Source organism: Euleptes europaea, chromosome 5 (genome assembly GCF_029931775.1).
Source record: "Euleptes europaea isolate rEulEur1 chromosome 5, rEulEur1.hap1, whole genome shotgun sequence".
Classification (NCBI taxonomy): domain Eukaryota; kingdom Metazoa; phylum Chordata; class Lepidosauria; order Squamata; family Sphaerodactylidae; genus Euleptes; species Euleptes europaea.
Genome location: NC_079316.1, coordinates 79,825,139 through 79,847,336, shown reverse-complemented (window position 1 = coordinate 79,847,336; position 22,198 = coordinate 79,825,139). Strand labels below are relative to the sequence as shown.

Here is a 22,198-nt window from a genome sequence, read left to right as displayed (position 1 = left end):
TTGTTCTGTATATATTTAAAATTGAAATGTGTAAATATTTTTGTACTTCAGTTATTTGCTATAAATCTTGCACAGGAATTGTATTTTTCCAGCTCTGTGCATGCACTACTAAAAAGTTTTTTTCAACTGCACACTGCAATTGCCGTATTTTTCCTTGATCTTATAAACAGAAAAACATTTTCTTTTCCAGGGATTGAACACTGTTGTTAGCAAGTGCCTAAAAGATGTGAAGCAGTTTACTTTGTGTCAACTGTATACCTACAGGTCCACATAGGGCCAGGGTTCCTAACAGTTTCTTTTTAACAAAGCCATATGTGAATGCTTTAAGCTATATTGCTATGCACATGACACTTGTACTATTTCTGTGCAGTTTGTCTACTTTCTTAGTGGAGTATTTTTCATATAAATCAATAAACATGTTACTGTGTTTAAGCCTAAGAATGAAATTGGTTGGAAATGTATTCACAACGTGTATGGTGTTTCAGTGACTTTTTTTGTGTCCTAGAAATCCGATGTTGACTTTCAGTGTTCAGTATTGGGGGGTGGGGTAATATTTCTTTTTATTAGGAGTGCTTCAATTTTGATTTTCTTACTGTGAACATTAATGCTTCACCAATTCCTGTGAGTCATTTGGTACTCCATAGAAAAACCGTCTTCCATGTCTGGGCGCCTTTCTGATTCAGACAGAAAGCATGTTTTTACCATTTTAGTTGTATGTCTTGCCATAAATTATGGAACTTATTTTGACAATTATTGACTAATTATGAAATACTGACAATACAGCACTGGCGGTTGTGTTGTAGAGATGGAGTTTGATTTTTGCTCAGGCTCCTCAGGTTTTTATTTGTGTTGATTTCACCATCTACTCTACAAAATCTAACCTAAAGTTTCAGTCCAGTCCAAATATTTTAAATTTTTATCTGTGAAAGATAAGATTGCATCTCTAACTTTTCATTAACCTATTCAAATGTTGCTTCCTGGAGAGAAATCTAAACCTAATTAACACTGAATACTTGAATACATGAAGCTGCCTTCTACTGACTCAGACCCTTGGCCCATCAAAGTTAGTATTGTCTACTCAGATCGGCAGCAGCTCTCCAGGGTCTCAGGCAGGGGTCTTTCACATCACCTGCTTGCCTAGTCCCTTTAACTGGAGATGCCAGGGATTGAACCTGGGACCTTCTGCATGCCAAGCAGATGCTCTACCACTGAGCCACGGCTTCCTCTTGAATCCCTCACAATGGGAATGTAGCATTGGAACCGAGTTTTATCGCATATGTTTAAAGATAGTATATTCTTGACCTGAAAAAGAATAAGGGTCTTCTGTCACGGCATAGGGCAGATACCATGTTCTAATAAATGTGGTACAGCCTGTAGCAGTCGCTTCTCTTGTCCTGCCCTCCAAGTTGGAAAAGTGTCCACACATCCCCAAGTCTTCTAACTTATTGGGATCCCTCCCTAGTTAGTGTGGCCTGAATAGACAGTATGTGAGATTATCCTCTGTGTATTAGAAGAAATAATATACAAGCAAAATTAATATACAAGTAAAATTAAGGAAAGTGAGCAGTTAGTCCTTGTTGCACATTGGTTGGTTGTAGAAAAATTAGTCTCATTTGATTATGAGAACCAGTCCTATGAAATTAGCAGGGATATTTATAAGTATAATGAGCAGTAACATTGGTCTCATATTTGTAATATTATTTTTTTCAGTGTTTAAACACTCTCAGGAAAATAATGAACAAGAAATGCAATTCAGAATTACCTCGAATTCCCCTGCACATGTTTTGGTGTTAAAATATTTGTTATGTTTCTATATTGCTCTGTATTTGTATTGGGTATTTAAAATAATGAGTAAAGACAAAAATATTTTGTATTGGGTATTTAAAATAATGAAGTGATCAGTCTGCTGTTAAAAATGTGTAGCTAACATTTAATTTTTTAAAAAACAGTCTTGGTCTTAATCACTTGAACCAACTTTAGAAAGGTATCAGCTTAAATATGCTTATATATGGCTATAGTATAAGTTTACCAAAAGAGGTTTAGGATGATGAACCAGTTTCCATGTGTGGACATTCCAACTTCTATATACATATAACTTTTTTGTATTCATATAAAAAGTCTCGAAGTACACACCATGAATGTGATGGAGTTCAAAATAACCTGCAAAACACAGAGGAAATGTTTTAAAGCTGTTGACAGGCTTTTTGAAAATTAATTTGCCTTCCACAAAAGTTCAGTCATGTGGTTTGAGCTGCAGAGTATCTAGCCGGAGTGTTTGTCAAGCCACTTCTTTCTGCTATAGCAGAGTTATCCTTGCTGCATAAATTAGTGTATGCTAGCTGACTACATTTTTGCCATTATTTTTGTAATATAGCTGTTAAATTTTAGTCAGTTGTCACAACTAACAAAATTGAACTGTTTAATATTTTAAAAAATATGTTCCAATGATTCTGAGTAAACTGATTACTATTCAGAAGTGTTGGATGCAATTAAATGGTATTCCATTCTAAATATTACTTTCAATGTGGGAAAAATTCCAATTGACAATGTATTTTCCATCTCTGAAGCAGTGGTAGATCAGACTTGAAGATGGTTTGCTATTCCTTTTCCAAATCAGATAACCAGCACAATGGCCAATATGAAATAATATACTGAAAGCAATGTAGTGTGCAAACAAGCTAAGTCGAAACAAATGAGAACGTCAAGCCAAACGGAACTCTTAAGCGCTATCAAGGAGCTGGCTACAAGTTAATTACAAGATGCTAAGAAAAACTGGACATAACACAATTATTGAGCGTTTCATCAAAAACAAGACATATAATAGGCAGCCTCGTGTGTATATCCGTCAGAACATCGATACAATAAGGTAGGTATCAGATAAGTCTTCCATGAACAGGTAAAAAAACCTGGAGGCTTGAAGTGTATAGCTTGTAAAGATGCTTGCAGCTTGAAATAAATGTCTCAAGAGTAATATTTACAACTTGCAGTAGTGCAGAGCTTGAAAGCTTGCAGTTTAAAGTTGGCAAAGAAGAGAATCATATTTACAGCTTGCAGTCAGTGCAGAGCTTACAGCCTATAGCTGGTAGAGAATAAAGATTGAAGCATAGGTTGTTGTTTTTTTGTTTTGCTGTTCCTTTCAACATGCTGATAGGAATGACTAATAAATCTGCCTTGCTACTGAGATACATAAAAGTGACCTCTATAAATATTAAAAAGTAAAGGTCCCCTGTGCAAGCACCAGGTCATTCTTGGCCCATGGGGTGATGCCACATCCCAACATTTTCTAGCCAGGCCTTGTTTACGGGGTGGTTTGCCGGCAGTGCCTTCCCCATTTTTATCTTCCCTTTACCCCCAGCAAGCTGGGTACTCATTTGACTGACCTTGGAAGGATGGAAGGCTGAGTCAACCTTGAGCCTGCTACCTGAAATCGACTTCTGTTGCAATCGAACTCAGGTCGTGAGCAAAGCTTTGGACTGCATTACTGCAGCTTACCACTCTGCACCACGAGGCTATAAATATTACTAAAAATAAATAATAAATTATTACTAAAATACTAATAAATGCTATATTTTATGCATATCTACTGGAAAGTAAGTGCATGCTTGCATTGTTGGAGTGCAAGTAGTTCATCATTCTTCATCCTTACCTGTATTAATTGTGCATGAGAGCCAAACAAAGCATTGGTTGACATTGTTATATTGAGTGGAAACAAAAACTTAAAAGACTTCATTTTTGCAAATATTTAGAATTTACTGAATTTGGTGGCATCAGCTATTTGAAGTAGGTAGAAATGTGTGCAAAAATTCCTTTGCTGTGAAACTATAAATAGATTGGCTATTTTGGAAAGAAATAACATAGTTGACTGCAACATCCTGTAGCCCCCGAGTTACATATTGCATTTTGATATTAGAACATTTCTGATATAAAATAAATGCCAGTTTCATAGCAACACAGAAAATATGATTTGCCTTAACATGGAGCTGGATTGAATTTGGTTTGTTCAATTATATTGTTACTTCGTACAATGTGAAAAAGTTATCCATCTAAGTATACAGACTTGTAAAATAACTGAGTGATTCTTGAGCAGAGATACATTTGCTTCTGTGCCCTGTTTGTCATTGGAGCCTTGACAGAAACATGCTAGTGAGTCCAGATGCCTCCTTTAAATTGTTTTTAATAGGAAATCTTTAAAGCATTAGAAATATTTTCAGAAGTAAAAAAATTAAGCTGTTTATCACATTTTAAAAAAAGCCTTGACACCTAGAATGTGTATTCTGTGTTCGCAAACTCAATACTCTTTTGTTTGAGCAAACTGTACAATCACAAAGTTGCAGAATTTGATGTAAAAAAAAACAAAAACCCAGGATTGATGAAACGCAAGAGGGGTGGGGGAAGATGACTGTGAATATGGGTTTGGGATGGAAAAGAGAAAATGGGGCTAAGACCATGGGCTAAAAAGGTTAGTGGTTATAAAATGAAAGTAGAATGTTTCAGTGGTATACTATGTATTCTTTTTTAGTCTCAGTGGTATAGTTTACATAAAATACATGCCTAAGAGTGCATCAGTCTCCCATTGCCAGTGGAAGTAAAAGGTCAATAACTGGATCCTTGCTGGCTCACTTCCACACCACTGAACTTCTAAAAGCCTGTCTCAGAACAAAGTAGCTTAGTCTGAAAAATGTGTGGCGTGTCTTGTCTCAAATTCAAATTTCTTCATGATGGAAGAAAATAATACCTTATTCCCAGCAAATGAAGAATTAGAATAGACTTATGTCCGTCTCATATAAACAGTGAAGTTTTAAGAAGATTCCAAGTACAAATTCCTTAAGATCCAATAAATTGTAAGATAACCGGTTGCCTATTGAATGTGAATATTTAAACAGTTGTAGCATGCAAGTCTACTTTCGAGTCTGTATGCAGAATTTGAGAGGTGGCTAGGATATACTATAAATGTGACAGCTATGAAGAGCTTAATCAAAATAAAACATACATACACGCACTCAAATCATGGTTAACAGAAATTCAGTTCTTTTAATATATTTACATGTTCTTTTAATTAAAAACACACCATGTAACAGTGGTTCCAACAAATACAGCTGAAGCTATTATGAAATTCATTACATCATACTGAAATCCTGACTTGCCTTTGGATTTCTGTCGTGGCAAACAATCCTGTCTTTAACTTATTACAAAGGGTAGCTTATCTTGGCATAGATAGTCTTAAATTTGACAAATCTGTGATCTTCATGTTAACATTAGCAACAGAGCTGTGGAAGGCACAATCCCTTTACATGTATTAAACCAGTGGTTCTCAACCTTTTTTGCTCCATTCCCCCCTTTCACCATTGTTCAGAATATATTTCCTCCCTTCCCAAGATAGTCTAACTCAAAAAAACAAACTACAATTTTACAGATTGTACATAATCTACAGGACATCACATTTTGCTGAATAGTGGTCCCGATTCCCCCCCCCGGAACCCTAAAATTCCCCCCACCCCGGGGGGAATTCCCCCCTTGTTGAGAACCCATGCATTAAACAATTACATGTTAACAGTGAGTATTCTGCTTCTCTTTGAAGTTCACAATGTCTTGAGAAAAAATATATTTCAAGTACATAACGGCTCAGGTGTGAATTTGAAACAGCTGCATCATAACTGAAGTCACAATTCTTAATTAACTACCAGTATCAAATTAATCTTTGTTCTCTTATAAAATTGTGTGGTCTTATTTAAAAAGTGGTTCTTGCTGATAAAGCTGGCAAAAAAGTCTAATAGTAGGTTTAGATTCTTGTTCAAATGCTTAATCTTGAACCCTGTCAGAAGATGAGGCCTATAATATTTTTCCATGTTGAGTTCTCAGTGCAGTTTATCAAACTCTGGTAATAAATTTTAGTTTGGTAGAGTCTTTGGTATTGTTTTGACTGTCAATGAGAACGAGGGAATTTCGTTGATGATTTTCTATTATTTCTGTCACGCTGTCGAAGCGCTGGATTGAGAAAACAGATAGATGGTTTACTTAGCATTGTTAGCATTGTTGCTAATTCAGCCAACTACTATATTTGCATTTTTTTCATAGCTATTCCTGCTATTTAATAAGTAAACAATGGTTTATAATAACAATGATTCTGTAATTCCTCAAAATAGGAATACCAACACCATAGAGAGATTGCTCAGAGTAGCTCACAGAAAACATAAGGGAAATTCTCTTTGTAGCCTTATCATTCCAGAACATTATGAACACAGCCCAAAGTTCCATAAATTTGAAACATCAGAAGAATTTCTTAATGTTCTTTGGTGATAAGTCAATTTTCCAATACATTTTCCGAAACAAAATACAACCAATCTCTTGGAAATTGAGGATCTGTTTCTTTCCATCTGGTAGCAAGGATTATTTTAAGATTCCAAGTTTGACAAAACAACAATCTTTTAATATGCCCTAATAATATAACCTTTGGATCATGAGGTAAGCTAATACTTAACATATTAATGAAGTGGATTACAAAATGCCCAAAATTCAGTATTTTTGCACAGCTCCGAAATATATGAACAAAATTGTTTTATAAGCAGCAGTATATAAACAAAATTGTTCAGTGCGAAATATGCTGCATCCATATATTTTAATTAGAAGCTTTTCTAGCAGCTGAGTAATAAACTTGCATCAGAAAATGAATTATCCTTGAAAAGTAACATTCCGATCTTAAGGGGGGGGGGTTAGTTAATGGCCAGGGATGGGGCAACCACGGTGCCTCCTGAGAGGTTTCCCAGCCAGGAAAAAAACATTAAAACTGCATTAAAAACCCAGTGAAACTCATTGAGTTTCATGGGGCTATGCCAGCTATTTACAAGGCATAAACGCCAGAAAATGGCATGTTCCTAGGGTGAAAGGGCTTTGGAAGCTGCCTAAAGGCAGCTATGCCCCCAGGAACGCTGGGGTGAGCACTTGTGCTGGAAATGCTGCCGGGAGCTGGTGTAAATTGCCCTCTGCTGGCGTCCGTGCCACTTTGGACGGTGCAAGTGGCACAGATGCTGGCACCGGGGTCATGCTGGCTTATAAGTGGCTCTGCCCCCCTTCAAGGTTGCACAGTAAGAGTGATGGATATGCAAAATACAAGCGAAATACAAAAGTAACATTGCTGAGTGTTTGATTCAAAACTAATATTTAGACATACTGTTAAATCTTATGACGTGCAATGCAAACACTTGTTTTATTACAGTGTTCTCAAAAAAATCCAAAAAAAGTTTTCATTAAAAAAAAAAAATCTGTACACTGATTTCCTGACTGGCATGTCAGAACATTAATATTAGAACAGTATATTGTAATTGGATGTCAACAAAATACGGTACAAATTCTTGAAGGTATGTTTAAAACGATATATTGACTTCAATAATTTGATTTCTGTGGGCTGAATCTAAAGAACCATAAGCAGAATGAAAACAGCCACTTGTGGTGTACTGTAAGCCCTTGTGCAATTAGAAGATTCCATAACTTCAACAAGCAGACACATTTTTTCAGATTTAGTTCCTCAAACAGCGTGGCGTGAAACAGCCCAAGAGCGAACACACTTTCCACAGGTGGAACGATAACTTAGATCCAACTCTGTAAGAATTTAAAAGATTTTAGAAGTGCATGCCGCTAAGTGGAAATTAGATGTTCCTCTTTTATTTGCAGGCTATTCAGTTGAATTGTGACTTTCCCCCTAACTTCCTTTCACCTTTGATTTGTACAAAATTTGGATAAATGATAATGTTGCCATTCTGCTTTTAAATATAGTCACGGTTAAGATCTCCCTTTTTTTATGAAGGGTTTTTCTGAAGCTTTTAATGAAGGGTGATTTGATTATTAAAATAAATAGTGAAGGGATGGTACTCAACTTTAATTAGGCCTCACTTGAATTGAAATAATGTTTTATTTTTATTTAGATGCACGTGTTAGAAAGTAATGGTTAAATCAGTTATTTTATGAAATAATGCTTTTAAGTTCATAAGTTAAAAAAAAAGGTAAAGGTCCCCTGTGCAAGCACCGGGTCATCACTGACCCATGGGGTGACATCACATCCTGACATTTACTAGGTGGTGGTTTGCCAGTGCCTTCCCCAGTCATCTTCCCTTTACCCCCAGCAAGCTGGGTACTCATTTTACCAACCTCGGAAGGATGGAAGGCTGAGTCAACCTTGAGCCGGCTACCTGAAACCAACTTCCGTTGGGATCGAACTCCGGTCGTGAGCAGAGCTTGAACTGCAGTACTGCAGCTTACCACTCTGCGCCACGGGGCTCTAAGTTCATAAGTAGTGTAACTAAAATTACAATTTAAGTATTAAGGTCTAAAACAAAGAAATAGTAACCTACCTCCTCACCACTTTTTTCTCTGCCTAGGGCATATTGTCTTGTTGATTCAATAAATCTAATAGGGATGTTATATACTCGCTTGTTGTAAAATACAACTAGTGTATATGGTTGCTTTGAGTCTTGTCCAGAACTTTTTCTTACTAGGAAAGATCCATCCTAAATCAAGTAAAAAACAAAGTAATTAGGTTAATTGCAGAACACATTAATTTTTCTAGTAGCACATTAATTTTTCTAAATCTTTTTTTCTGACATCCTAACGGATTGATGGAATTGGTGTTGTGGCATCAGCTCTCTAATACTGCATCCTTGTTTTCTCAAACTCTTGTTGTTATCCATTTTGAAGAAATCTGTTTGGCTTCCACAACAAATTCAAAACTATGATCCCAACACCATTTACCCACTGATATATCTAGAATATTTTATCTAGAGTATACCCCCCAGTAGATTCCTGATCTTAGGAAGCAGCCAATCCTCACATCAAGTTTAACAGCAAGATTGGATTTTCAATTAAGCATATGGTGGTTATAACACTGAAGAGATGGTGGTCAACCTCTTACTTGCAAACTACTGTCTGTTCCTTTAAAAAGATGTGCGGTTACAAAGTGTATTGGTTGGGGGATATGCTGGAAGAAGAAGAGTTGGTTTTTACATGTCAACTTTCTCTACCACTTAAGGAAGAATCCGACCAGCTTACAATTACCTTCCCCTCCCTACAACAGACACCCTGTGAGGTTGGTGGGGCTGAGAGAGTTTTAAGAGAATTGTGACTAGCCCAAGGTTACCCAGCTGGCTTCATGTGTAGCAGTGGGGAAACCAACCCAGTTCACCAGATTAGTGTCCGCCACTCATGTGGAGGAGTGGGGAATCAAACCTGGTTCTCCAGATTAGAGGCCACCGCTCCAAACCACCACTCTTAACCACTACACCACACTGGCTCTCCAGCGTGATGTAGTGAAGTCTTGAGAGCCCCCATCATTCCCTGCAATGGAGGTTGCTTCTCTTAATCCTTGCACCTCCAAAACATGCAATTTGATAACTCGCCACTGATGTCTTGCAGCTAAATGTCTAGTGATATTTTTGAGTTACTGAGGTGGTGGTTCTATTGGGCAGTATCCTACCTTAGGCTGGAAGGGCTAGCTCGAGTCTAAGCCTCCTTCCTTCACTTCCACTGGAGGAAGGCTCCATATGTTGGATATTGCTTAATGGGGTGGTAGGGTACAGGCCATGGAAGTTGTACATTCTCCATTATCTCACAATGTGAATGTGAACTGCCTGCGTTTTGAAAGAAGGGGGCTGGCACGACTGTTTTCAAATTGTATTTGGCTGGATCCAAAGAACTATGGGCATTCCTTCCCTATCACACTGCAGTTCCCTGCACCTCCTGCAGTCCAGGAATTCTTGAGAGCGGTTGGGATGCAGTGCAGGTAGATGCAATGGGAAAGGGAAAATAAGCTAAAACTGCTCCCCTCTTGCATGAGTGGAAGTGCCCTGCTGATGTACTACTGACTTGGATAGAACTCGTTTTATGAAGATCTGTGATGAGCGCCATTCATGCCCGTAAGTGGTATGCCTCTTAATAAAAAAATAAACCATGTTCCTTTCCCATGCTTCTGAAGAGTTCTTAAAAGAGTATCAGTACTGAAATATTTCTACCTTGTTTGATTTGTATAATGCATCCTCGGCTGTTTTTCGATCACTGGAAGCCATATACCATGCTCTACCGTGAATGCTAGGGTCCTGTGGGGGGAAAAAGTACTTGTGTACTTAAAAACATTATTTAGGAACAGAAAATTAGTTTGGATCCGAAGCACCACAGTGCTTGTGGAACGCAACTTTCCTACCTCGTTTACCATTAAGCTGTGCTTAATGAAATCCTGCTCAGTGGGACCCTCAGAAACAGTATGAGGGGCCTGCAGGGCATATGTGGATTTGGCCAGGAGAGCAGCAATATACATTTATGACATAGATTGTGTATATTTTGCATGCTGGAGAGTGTGCCAGGGTATTTATGCTAGTGTACGAAGCAGTCCATACTCTCCTTTGTATGCCTGAAGTTAAAAATTGTATTTTGCTAAGTTCTTGTTGAACAGCTATTTCTTCACTTAATGTTGTGGTTAATTATTTGGTCAGGTTTCCTACAAAAACTACTGCTGAATGGTAAATGCAAGGTTGCTGAAGATTAAAGAAGATTTACAAATACTTGATTATTATAAAATATTTGATTTTTGTTCACTTTGGTGGAGTTGTAATAGGGGCGGGGGCTGTGGCTCAGTGGTAGAACCTCTGCTTGGCATGCAGAAGGTCCCAGGTTCGATCCCCGGCATCTCCAGTTCAAGGGACGGGGCAAGCAGGTGATGGGAAAGGCCCCTGCCTGAGACCCTGGAGAGCCGCTGCCAGTCTGAGTAGACAATACTGACTTTGACGGACCAAGGGTCTGGTTCAGTATAAGGCAGCTTCATGTGTTCATGTGAGTAGGCCAAACCTTTAACTAAGGATTAGTATTTACAATCTCTCATTATATCTTTCCCAGAAGTTGGTGGCAGTCCACTTCCTCTATTGTTTCGTAAAAATTATACCTGTTCTGTTGTATTAGAAATGCTATAGCATGGGGTAGCTAAGCTGCAATTCAGGGGATCCGGTGATCCTAAGGAAGAAGAAACAAGGTAACATAAGATTCCATCCTTATAGCCATATTTTTTTATTATTACAAGACAACAGAACTCTGTTGGCTACAAAAGACATGCCCTTTCATTGAGGCTATTGCCTTTTCCAGGAGCGGTCTTTCGGCTTGGTGCTGCCATATCAGTGCTGAAGAGAGTGAGATGAACTTTAATTCTGGATCTTCCGGATCCATGATGCGAAGATTTAAAACTAACCCTAACTTTATTCAAGTAAAGAAGTGTACTTACTTAGAGAGAGAGGTGGCTTTTGTGGTAGTGGTCTGAAACAAATGGTTAGAGATTAAAGAAATGTAGGAAGGTTTTCCTCATTTCAGTTTCTATGGGATTCTACATTTCCCCCACAGTGTTTTTTTTATAAAACAACAACAACAAAACCCTACAAAGGGTTGTACACAATAACAATGCACTTAGAAAAGCATGCTTCAAGGCGGGCACAAAATATCAAACATTTATGGTAAAACTAACATACTTCTAAAAAAGTGTTAATATTTTTTTTAATGAACTATGCCAGTGAACCCTTTATACTTTGGGTTGGATCCTATGCCCGTCTTCCACTAAGTAAGGAGCCTTGTTCTGGTGGAGCAAGAATCCTCACATAGTGAAAGGGAGTGATAGAACCCAACCTATTTACTGTTTAAAAAACTATCTGTTCTTCCCTGGTTTACTTTTGAGACACAGAACTAAGCTAGATGTTATACTAAATGTGTATTTAGCTTCCCCCTTAACGTTATGGAGCGATGGTACAGTTTTTGCAATTTCTCACCACCAGTTGTAGAGGAGCTGGATAAATGCAGACCTTTGTGACGTCCCAACATTATCTGAGTTCTAGCACATATAATGGAGAGCAGGCTAAAAGCGTGGCTGCCTTTTCTGGCAAGTGGAACGGCAAGTACGGTGGTTAGTATTGCGTTTCTTGCATTAGCAGGGCTTTGCCAATAGAGCTCTGTCAATAAGACAATAGTATACCTATCTCATTCCCTCCCCTGCATAAATATGTTTGTTCTTTCCATAGTCTGAAATTAGCAGATCGTTTTATGGAGAAACAAAGACACCAAATGCAAATGAAAAATATTTACTTGTGGAGATTAGATGGGATTGGTGGAAGAGGAAGATCTTGGTTGGAACCCCGGCGACGTTCAGCTGGTATCGGTTTATCTGTTTTTTGAAAAAGATTGAGGATATAAATTAGTATGGCTTGACTTTGGATGTGACCCAACTCATGACGTTAAAGCTGTTATTTTGGAAACTTGACTTTCCGTTCTCTGTTGTGCTGGAATTGAAGCAACGGAAGGTTTAGGCACAGGTTTGGAGTCCCATCAGTTCATGCCCTTTGCTGTGTGAATTTCTCCCTCCAGAAACAATATGATTATGCTAAGTAGTCAGGGAAATAATAGAAGTTTGTGTGACTGAAACAGAATGGCAAAACCAGTTTCCCAAGGCTCCATTAGTTTTTGTGGGGGGTGTAGGTGGAAAGGCGTTCAGAGCATTCAGTCTAAACACTTTGCTCTGAAGCAGGATCCTCTACACATGAACCCATGAAGCTGCCTTATACCGAATCAGTAGTGGCTCTCCTGGGTCTCAGGCAGAGGTCTTTCACATCACCTACTTGCCTAGCCCCTTTAACTGGAAATGCTGGGGGTTGAACCTGGGACCTTCTGCAAGCCCAGCAGATGCTCTACCACTGAGCCATAGCCCCTCCCTTAATCCTAACACATCAGCCAATCAAATCTCGATTATACCTTGCCTGAGAAGGGCAGCAGAAGTTTGTAGCAGAGATGGGAGGTCTTCAGTCATAACTCCCCCGAATCCCAGAATTTTACCAATGAGTTCAAAGTTTACAAAGAAAGTGTATGTACTCAGGATCTTTTAAAAGTTTTAACTAATCTATGTTTGTTTCTGAGTATGCAGTCTTATAAGGAAGGTCTACCTATGGTAGCAATCTTTGAAAGATCCCAGCAACCTGTAGGCACTGGGTGATCCAGCAAAAATTGCTCACTGATTAAAAGTGGATAAGGATATACCCACTAGGTCTAATTCAGTTTTTCTCTTCTATAAACAAACTCAGGAGACACCAAATACTTAAGGGGAAAATCGCAACTGTGCCGGCTGAATGAAAATGACTTCCTCCTCCTCGATGCAGGAATTAAGATCCATTTGTAAAAGATTTCCATGGTTTCACATTTAATTAAACAAAAAGTGACTTGACAGTGCATCTTCTGTTTCAATAGGATATGTGCCAGGGAGTTTGGTTTAAAATAACTGTTAAATATTCTTGATAAAGGAGGGAAGGTGGCATGGTATAGCCGGATCTTGTCCGATCTTAGAAGCTAACCACAGTCAGTACTTGGAAGGGAAACCACGAATGAAGATTCTGTAGAGGAAGGCAATGGCAAACCACCTAACTTGCCTTGAAAGCTATTTTGCTGGGATCTTCATAAGTCAGCTGTGATTGGACGGCACTTTACACCCACATTTTTAATAAATCAAGACAAGATCATAAACCAATATTTGCACAACAAACGTAGTTTACCTTCATTCATAGTTAGGTGGTCTCTACTAGGCAGGCTTGGTTTCTGCAATGACACAGAAAAGAGATAAATAAGTTCTTGGTATAACTCTTTCTATACCCATCACTTGCTTTCTTAGACTTCTAGATGGTATCATTCTTTTTTTTTTTATTTATTTTATTTGTATAACTGAAGGGGTACAGGAAAAAAAGGGGAGGGATAATACGTTATAAGTATAAAACAATACAGTGTTAAAAAAACAAAAAAACCCAAATAAGCTCAGTTGTATATTATGAGATATTTTCTTACAGTAAAAAAGTTGTTACAAAGTGTCATTCATTATTCTACTTATATTGATATTCTATTGTATGAAGGTCTAAAATTTACTTGACAGTTGTTTAAAACAAGTTAGATAATACAAAACCAACGTATTTCATTCAGTTAGCCAAGGTTCATGTAAGTATAGAATGACACCCACTTATCGTCAAATTGTTCTGTGGATTCACTAGATTTTAAGTTTATCTCGAAAGTCATCTTAGCCATACTAGCATATTCCAATAGTTTTTCTTTCCAATCTTCAATTTCGGGAATGTGAGTTTGTTTCCAGGTTCTTGCAAGAACCATTCTAGCTGCAGTAGTAGCATATTTAAAAACGTCCTGAAATTTCGAAGGCAAGTCTGGTGGCACAATGCTGAGTAGATAGAATTTAGCATCAAATGTCAACTTAATATTTAACATCAGCTGAAGTTCTTGATGAATTCTTTTCCAATAAGTTTGTAACTTTGGGCATGTCCACCAAACATGAAAATAGGAACCGTCCGTGTCTTGACATTTCCAGCAGGCACCTCTTTTTCCGGGAGTAGTCATCTGAGAGAGCATATTAGGAGTTAGATACCATCTGTAAAATGTTTTATACCAATTCTCTTTCACTTCTTGGGACACGGTATATTTCATTTCAGAAGTACAAAGTTTTTCCCATAAGTCCATATTAATCATTTCTCCAAAGTTTTGCATCCATTTTATCATGTTAGTTTTTACTTGTTCTTCTTCCGTTTCGTATTTCAAAAGAAGCTTGTAGATTTTTCCTAATAAATGTGAATCGTTTTTAGATGTTATCTGCTCAAATTCTGTTAATTCACGAAATGGCTGGGGATAGAAGCAGTCTTTTTGTAAATTAGACCTCAGTTGTAAATAAGTCAGCCAGTTCAATTTTTGAAATTTTTCTTGAAGATTGGTCAGGGTCTTAATTTCTCCTGTGGGCTCAATCATTTGATTGTAAGTAAGATGGACACCCGGTTTTAATTTAACGTTATCATGATAAGCTTCGACTGGCGACATTATGGATAGTGGAGAAGGACTTATTCTCTTTTTATATTTTTTCCATACTTTCAATAGCGCTATTTTAACATCGCAATCTTCTGGTACTTTGTCCTTTTGAGTTTTAGATGTAGAATCCCACAGAACTTTTTGAAAACCTTGTCCAAGGTCTACTCGTTCTAGAATAACATGTCTGGCTTTGGGGTATTTTATCCATTCTGTAATCCAAGTTAGACAGGCGGCATGGTAATATAATTTGATATTAGGTAATGCTAGTCCTCCTCTTTTCTTTTCGTCTTGTAACACTTTAAATCTAATTCTCGGTTTCTTCCCATTCCAAACGAATCGGTTGATTTGTTTTTGCCAACTTTCTATTATTCTGTCTGGAATATCAATCGGCAAAAATTGAAATAAAAGATTCAGTCTAGGAAGTACGTTCATCTTTATCGCCGATATCCTTCCCAACTATGAAATGTTCATTTTTGACCATAAACTCAAATCTGATTCTATTTTCCCCCAGATTTTCATATAATTTGACCTTAAAAGTGTCTTATTTTGTGAAGATATGTTGACACCCAGATATTTAACTGATTCCTTGGCGATTTGACAACCAGTAACTTCTTTAATGTACTTGTCCTCATCTATTGTAGTGTTAAAGGTCATAATTTTCGTCTTTGTTTTGTTCAATTTGTAACCGGAATGCTTTGCATATTCCATAATATGGTTATAAACCTGTGGGAGTGTTTGTCCGGGATTCTGACAGATTAAGACAACGTCATCTGCATAGCTTTTAATTTTGTGTTCTTCGTTTCCTGTTGTAAGACCTTTAATCTTTGGATCATTTCTTATGTAATTCGAGAGAACTTCCATTGATAAATCAAAAAGAAGTGGAGAAAGTGGACAGCCTTGTCTTGTGCCTTTTGTGATAGCAAATTCTGTTGACAGTGAACCATTAATCAAAAGACGTGCTTTCTGAACGGAATATATTGCGTTAAAAATCGTTAAAAGAGAATCTCCACAATCCATTTGTTGTAAAGTCTTGGAAATAAAATGCCAAGAGACGTTGTCAAAAGCTTTCTCTGCGTCTAGAAAAATCATTGCAGTTTTTAATGATTTGGACTTTATATATTTAATTGCACTGAGGATCAATCGTACGTTATCTCTCTAGATGGTATCATTCTTCTCGCTCTGTGGTTAGACATTATGTGTGACCTGTTCCTATGTAGTTTTGTGTTAGAGGAGGAACCTGTCTCACAATATGTTTAACAACTCTATGAAGAACCAAATATCTGGCTCAGCAATCAACTGCAATTAGTTTCTAACAGGAAGGTGAATACTTGCCTGCCAGCAGAAGCCGAGATATACACATGGTTTTGCATGCACTGTTGTGATCACGTGATGGATACATTGATTAAAGATATTTGTTGATTTCAATGTTGTATAATACTCGTTAAGGTGAATACAGATGACCATTATGCCAACAAACGAACTCAAACTATGACTGGTCCCTACTACTACCATTTTGCCATTTTAAGGATTGCATCTAATCCTCGTCTAGCTACAGCCTCCTACATCACATTCCCATTCCATTTCTGAGGGTATTCCGTCCTCAGAAGTGTTTTTTTGGTGAGGGAAAACATGGGAAACCCTCATCCCATGAGCACAAGTCTTATGCCATATCCTATTTTTACATGTGTATGGTTCATAAGATCACTTGCAGCCCATTCCTGAGAATTGGGCCGCAAGATCTTTGGAGGTGGCGTGACCTCGCCGCCAGCGTAAGTGCGTGTAATCGCGTGAGGCTGGTGCAGGAGGGCGTTCCTGGGGCCGGCTGGGGAAGGAGCTGCCCGTTAGGCGGCTTCCCATCCCGGTTCGCTGCGGTACGCTGGCGCCGGGAACGGCGGTGCTGTGCCTGCTTTTTAGCAGGCTTTTTAGCAGGCGCAGCCTTGCTGTTTTCAATGGGGCTTTTAGCCCCGTTGAAAACAAAAAAAGTCACGAAACAGCTTTTTTCATTCCCCCGGCGTGTGCGAATCGGCTTAGGAAGTGGTGCCGCTACGCCTCTTCCCCGCCGACTCCGCACGCCATTGTTTCAGGAATGGACTGTTAATTGCAGTGCTTTTATGTATAGGGTGTTGGTTTTTTGGTAAGCCATTTTGGTAGCTATGCTGGAGTATAAATCTTAAAAAATAAATGAACTAATTGCAGTTAATGTGGAATAGGAGAACTGGCAGGAATAAAAGGCCTTCCCTCCTTCTCAAAGTATATTAAAAAATAATCATAATGCAAAGAAACTCTTTTCCAAGCATGGGCACTGGCTTCTACGGTTGAAGCAGATGCTTTTCTAGTGGGAAAAGATGGGGAGGGGCTGTGGCTCAGTGGCAGAGCCTCTGCTTGGCATGCAGAAGGTCCCAGGTTCAATCCCCGGCATCTCCAGTTAAAGGGACTAGGCAAGTAGGTGATGTGAAAGACCTCTGCCCGAGACCCCAGAAAGCTGCTGCCGGTCTGAGTAGACGGTCTGATAAGGCAGCTTCATGTGAGATGCTGCTGTGCATAAAATCAAGCCCTGGCCAGAGAATATAGAAGTGACTGTCCCATGGGCTCCGCCTTGTTGCCTGGCTGCTTATGGAAATCCTTGCTCATCCATGCAGGAAGGCAGACATGTAAGTAGGGTTCTTTGCTTGCCCTGTGCCTTTTGGATGCTGGCCTTTAAAGACTGTCATACAGGGGATGCATGTATTGGATGCTGCTTTTTTTCATGGAAACCTAACAGCACAACATTCAGTGACACAGAGAATTACCCCACCTCCCAGAGGAAGGACAGAAAGAGTCCCATGATATTGGGGATACTAAAAATAAAGAAAAGGCACTCAAGTCTGCTACTTGCTCCTTTGGTAGGGAATCTACTAATACTTAGCTTCTAAACATTAGAAGCCTTTACAGACACTCATTTGCAAACTGTAGTACTCCCATATAACATTTTACAATCTTTTCATACATGAGAAATGGAATTATAAAGACTAAATTCATTCGGTGCATGATTCCTATCAAATTAAGTTCACTGATGCAGGGTCTGTAAAGTATTTGGCATGTCTTTCTGAGGACAAAAAAAGTGATGGTACAGTTAATTTTAATCTGCCGTTCAAATGAATCTTCGAAATGAGAAACTATAAAATATAAACGGAAAATCAACTTACTGAGGGGATGGCTGGATTTGGTGTTTTTTTCCTGTAGTTTAAAAATGAAAGTTAATTGCTGTTTTACATACATGGGTCATAGGATTTATCAGGTGCACGGAGGACGGAGAAAGGAATCTGGGGTTCAGAGCTGTCTCAGCTGTTGATGCCATGCATGGGAAGTGAGTACTGTTATGTGGATCTAGGAAACCTTAAACTACTGAAGACGGGACTTTTGTGCATTCATAAAACTATTTGATATAGCTGGTATGGGTGTAGTTTGCAAGTAAAGTTTACAGATGATATCCAAAGGCTGCACAACTAAATGAGTCAGCTCTGGCTTTGTGTTTCTTTGCTTTGTATTTCTATGCTACGTTGCAATAGCCAATCACTTTTGAAATAGAAGCAACTATCAAAAACAATTGTGGTATGGTAACCGGGCCTGTATTTTCAAATAAAAGAGTCAAAATACACTGGAAAGCAATTCTTTGGACCCCAGAGCACTTTGTATAGTAAGTAACATGGAATTACTTGGGTACGTATCTCTTTATCAGAGTCATTTGGGAGACGTTCAAAACCAAAGTGGTTAGTAGTGTTTCATACAGTTTTTTTCCTCCAGGTAACACTGATCACAGCAAAGTACAAAATTACAAATCAGCCAAGTTATCTTGAGTGGCGGGTTTAGCGTATCAGTAGATTAGCATGTTGAGAGTCAGTTAGTAACAGTAAGGAAGAAGAGTTGGTTTTTATATGCCAACTTTCTCTATCACTTAAGAAGAATCAAACCGGCTTACAATCGTGTTCCCTTCCCCTCCCCACAACAGACACCCTGTGAGGTAGGTGGGGCTGGGAGAGTGTGACTAGCCCAAGGTCACCCAGCTGGCTTCATGTGTAGGAGTGGGGAAACGAATCCAGTTCACCAGATTAGTATCTGCAGCTCATGTGTAGGAGTATGGAATCAAACCCAGTTCTCCAGATCAGAGTCCACCGCTCCAAACCACTGCTCTTAACCACTATACCATGCTGGCTCTGTGCTATATGTGTTTTTCCCCCCTCTTGAGACACTCTGCGTGCTGTGATTGCTGTCTGGTAACAGCTTCAATGGCTCCTGATTACAAAAACTAAAGAGTAGTGTATCCCTAGAAGGCTGGGTTTATCAACCCTCTGGCCGTACTAAGGCTATATTTTGAGGCATGGCTTGGATAATGGTGGCAAACCCTGCCCCAGATACTGGGGTCATGAGGTGGCAGATGTCTATAACCTTCCCCTTATTTTCTTTTCAGAACCGAATGGCTGCACAGAGGAATAATTTTACAGTGGAGTCAAAATCAACCAACCCATACTTCTGACAGTTATCAAAAACTATTCTTACAGGTGTAGTGGGAAATAAACGAGTCTTCTTTTAATCCATCCCTTGTCTGTCATTATACTATTTGGCCAGTGTTTTAATAAATGTGTAATGCTTTAATGCAGATGAAAGACCTGGCTTTAATATTTCCTATATGGAACAGTTCTGAATGAATGAGAGAGAATGGTATTTTATTACTTACGTGATCCTTGGAAATGGAGATGGTATCACGACAGAAGGAAACTTGGATTCTTGAGTTCCATTGCTGTTGTGACCTAGAAAAATCAAACATAATCAAGTCTCACCTAAAAACTCGATTCAAAAACGAATGCAGGATGCAACATACATCTTAAAATTACAAAATAAGAAATAAACTGTAGGTCTCAGTTGCAGTTTGTAGAGAGTTAAATGAGTGAAGGGTTTGGCAGACAATATATGTTGCAAATTGGTAAGGACTCCTGTGGTTATTACCACACTTATGAACAATGAAGTAATATTTATATGGCTCTTTTGAGTATTTAAAGCATTTCTCATAATTGCCACTTTACAGTAGCCCTGAAAGGTAAGTTAGTATTAAAAAGGTAAAGGTAGTCCCCTGTGCAAGCACCAGGTCATTACTGACCCATGGGGTGATGTCACATCCTGACATTTACTAGGCAGACTATGTTTATGGGGTGGTTTGCCATCGCCTTCCCCAGTTGTCTATGCTTAACTCCCAGCAAACTGGGTACTCATTTGACTGACCTTGGAAGGATGGAAGGCTGAGTCAACCTTGAGCCGGCTACCTGAAACCGACTTCTGTCAGGATCAAACTCAGCAGAGCTTTTGACTGCAGAACTGCAGCTTACCACTCTGTGCCACAGGGCTCTTAAGTTAGTATTATTACCCTCATATTACAGATGGGGTACTGGGGGTAAGAGCTTAGCTTGGCTAAGGCCATTTAATGAGTTAATTGAAGAGGAGAAATTCAAACTAGGGTCTTCCTGATATGTAGCTCGATCTCTTAGCCTCTACACTAAGGGTTCCCAAACCTTTTAAGCCTGTGGGCACCTTTGGAATTCTGACACAGGGTGGTGGATACAATCATAAATTGGCTACCATGGGAGATGGAGACAACCCCCGAGGAAGTCAAAGTGTAATTTAACTTAAGGAGTTAAACTTAATTTAAGGAGAAGAGGTGTAATTTAACAAAAATACACTGAGGATGAGAAGTGAGAGAATAAAACAGTGTGGTGGCAGCTGCTGCTGAAGCAACAATATTTTAATCTGTATAGCTAATCAGATCTCCACTGGCGAATCACAAGCTGTGCTGGGCAAGAGTCCCACCCACTTTTGAAAACGCTTGGCTAGTGCCAGGAAGGATGTTGTTGGGAGCCATGGTGCCCACAGGCACTGTGTTGGGGACTCCTGCTCCACACTAAACCAGTTCTCTAAAGGTATAGAATCATAGAGTTGGAAGGGACCACCAGGGTCATCTTGTCCAACCCCCTGCACAATGCGGGAAAGTCACAACTACCTCCCCCCACACCCCCAGTGACCCCTACTCCATGCCCAGAAGATGGCCAAGATGCCCTCCCTCTCATGATCTAGCCATTAAAAAGAAATGAAATGTGCAGGGCACAGAAATGTACTCATTAGATACACAGGACAGTGGAGCGTATTGAATCTGGTGTGGAGAGTTGCCGTACTTTCACCCATAATTTCACGAAAGGCCCCTTGGTTCTGCTTCGGTGCAGAAAATACTCACTTTCCTCACTTTGCATTTCAAAGCTGTCAGGATCCTGAAATTTAAAAAAAAGTCAGATTACACAACTGATACAGAAATGTTTAATTTGGACAAACAATATCGCATTGAGGGAGGAAGAAAACATTCTGCCTTATTTCCTCATGATCACTGCAGTCCCATGCTGTGGTGCATTTTCTTTCCAGCATCTCTCCTCCAGCATCACTCAGCAGATGATTTTGGGTACACAGGAGGTTGCTCTTCCAGTTCCTTTTAAGTGCTCCATATGATCCAACCCATAGCATTTAAATACATTTAATAATGATAATAAGGATCCAACATGTCATTAAGGATGATGTATCTCACTAATCAGTGCTTACTGGCTTTGCAGGAACTGTCAACTGTGAACCCATGATTTTTTGGGGGGTAACAAAACAACACATTTGTGCAGTGTAGCCAATATGTTCACTAAACAATAATCACGAATACTCTGAATGAATCTCTTTGGCTATTCAACCTGGCAGTCAGCTCTTAGGAGTGGTGGCCCACAGCCCTTAGGAAAGAGTGTTTCTGCATCTGCATGTACTTGTCCAGTGTTTCTGAAATCTGTTGTCTGCTTGGTCTACCAAGGTCAGCATTGTCTACTCTGACTGGCAGTACTCCAGGGTCCCAAGGAGAGATCTTCCACTTTTTAAAATTTCCCAATTAGTCTTGCTAGTTTGAAGTTCATTGTATCGCTTTTAATATAGCCCTTTTCACACCATCTTTAAGGCAGTTGCAATTTTTTATTTTTTGCTTCTTGAATAACAGCTATTAACTACCTCTGCCAGAGATTCTGCATTTGGTTTACTTACGGCTTTGAGCTGAGGACGGTTTCTAGGGAGAGGCAGAAAGTTTCTGGAAAAAAATATGAAATATTTCAATTGTAAGTTTTTTCCTTCTGATTGAAGTTACACAAACAATTGCTTTTCAGTTTCAGGATTCCCAGAAACTTTGTTGAAGTGGGTGCTTTTATTAAACTGAACTATGCAATGGTATATGGAAGGTGTGTTGGTGATGGGCTACCTGAGAGCTGAGAATTTAAACTTCTTGTACTGTAAAATC

The 22,198-nt window shown here is 39.0% G+C and overlaps 1 protein-coding gene across 1 annotated transcript in view; it reads right to left on the bottom strand.

Moving 5' to 3' along the window:
* Positions 1–5,868: 5,868 nt before the first annotated feature.
* The window catches only part of BLNK (B cell linker), a 114,831-nt gene continuing 98,501 nt past the window's right edge, over positions 5,869–22,198 (bottom strand). Inside the window, exons 15-25 of the mRNA XM_056849954.1 lie at positions 21,949–21,991; positions 21,119–21,152; positions 19,574–19,646; positions 18,045–18,075; positions 13,557–13,599; positions 12,103–12,181; positions 11,255–11,286; positions 10,922–10,989; positions 9,999–10,082; positions 8,346–8,501; positions 5,869–5,985 (exon numbers count right to left, since the gene is read on the bottom strand). Of these exons, the coding sequence (XP_056705932.1) occupies positions 5,869–5,985; positions 8,346–8,501; positions 9,999–10,082; positions 10,922–10,989; positions 11,255–11,286; positions 12,103–12,181; positions 13,557–13,599; positions 18,045–18,075; positions 19,574–19,646; positions 21,119–21,152; positions 21,949–21,991 (760 nt within the window). The remainder of the gene's footprint in view (positions 5,986–8,345; positions 8,502–9,998; positions 10,083–10,921; positions 10,990–11,254; positions 11,287–12,102; positions 12,182–13,556; positions 13,600–18,044; positions 18,076–19,573; positions 19,647–21,118; positions 21,153–21,948; positions 21,992–22,198) is intronic.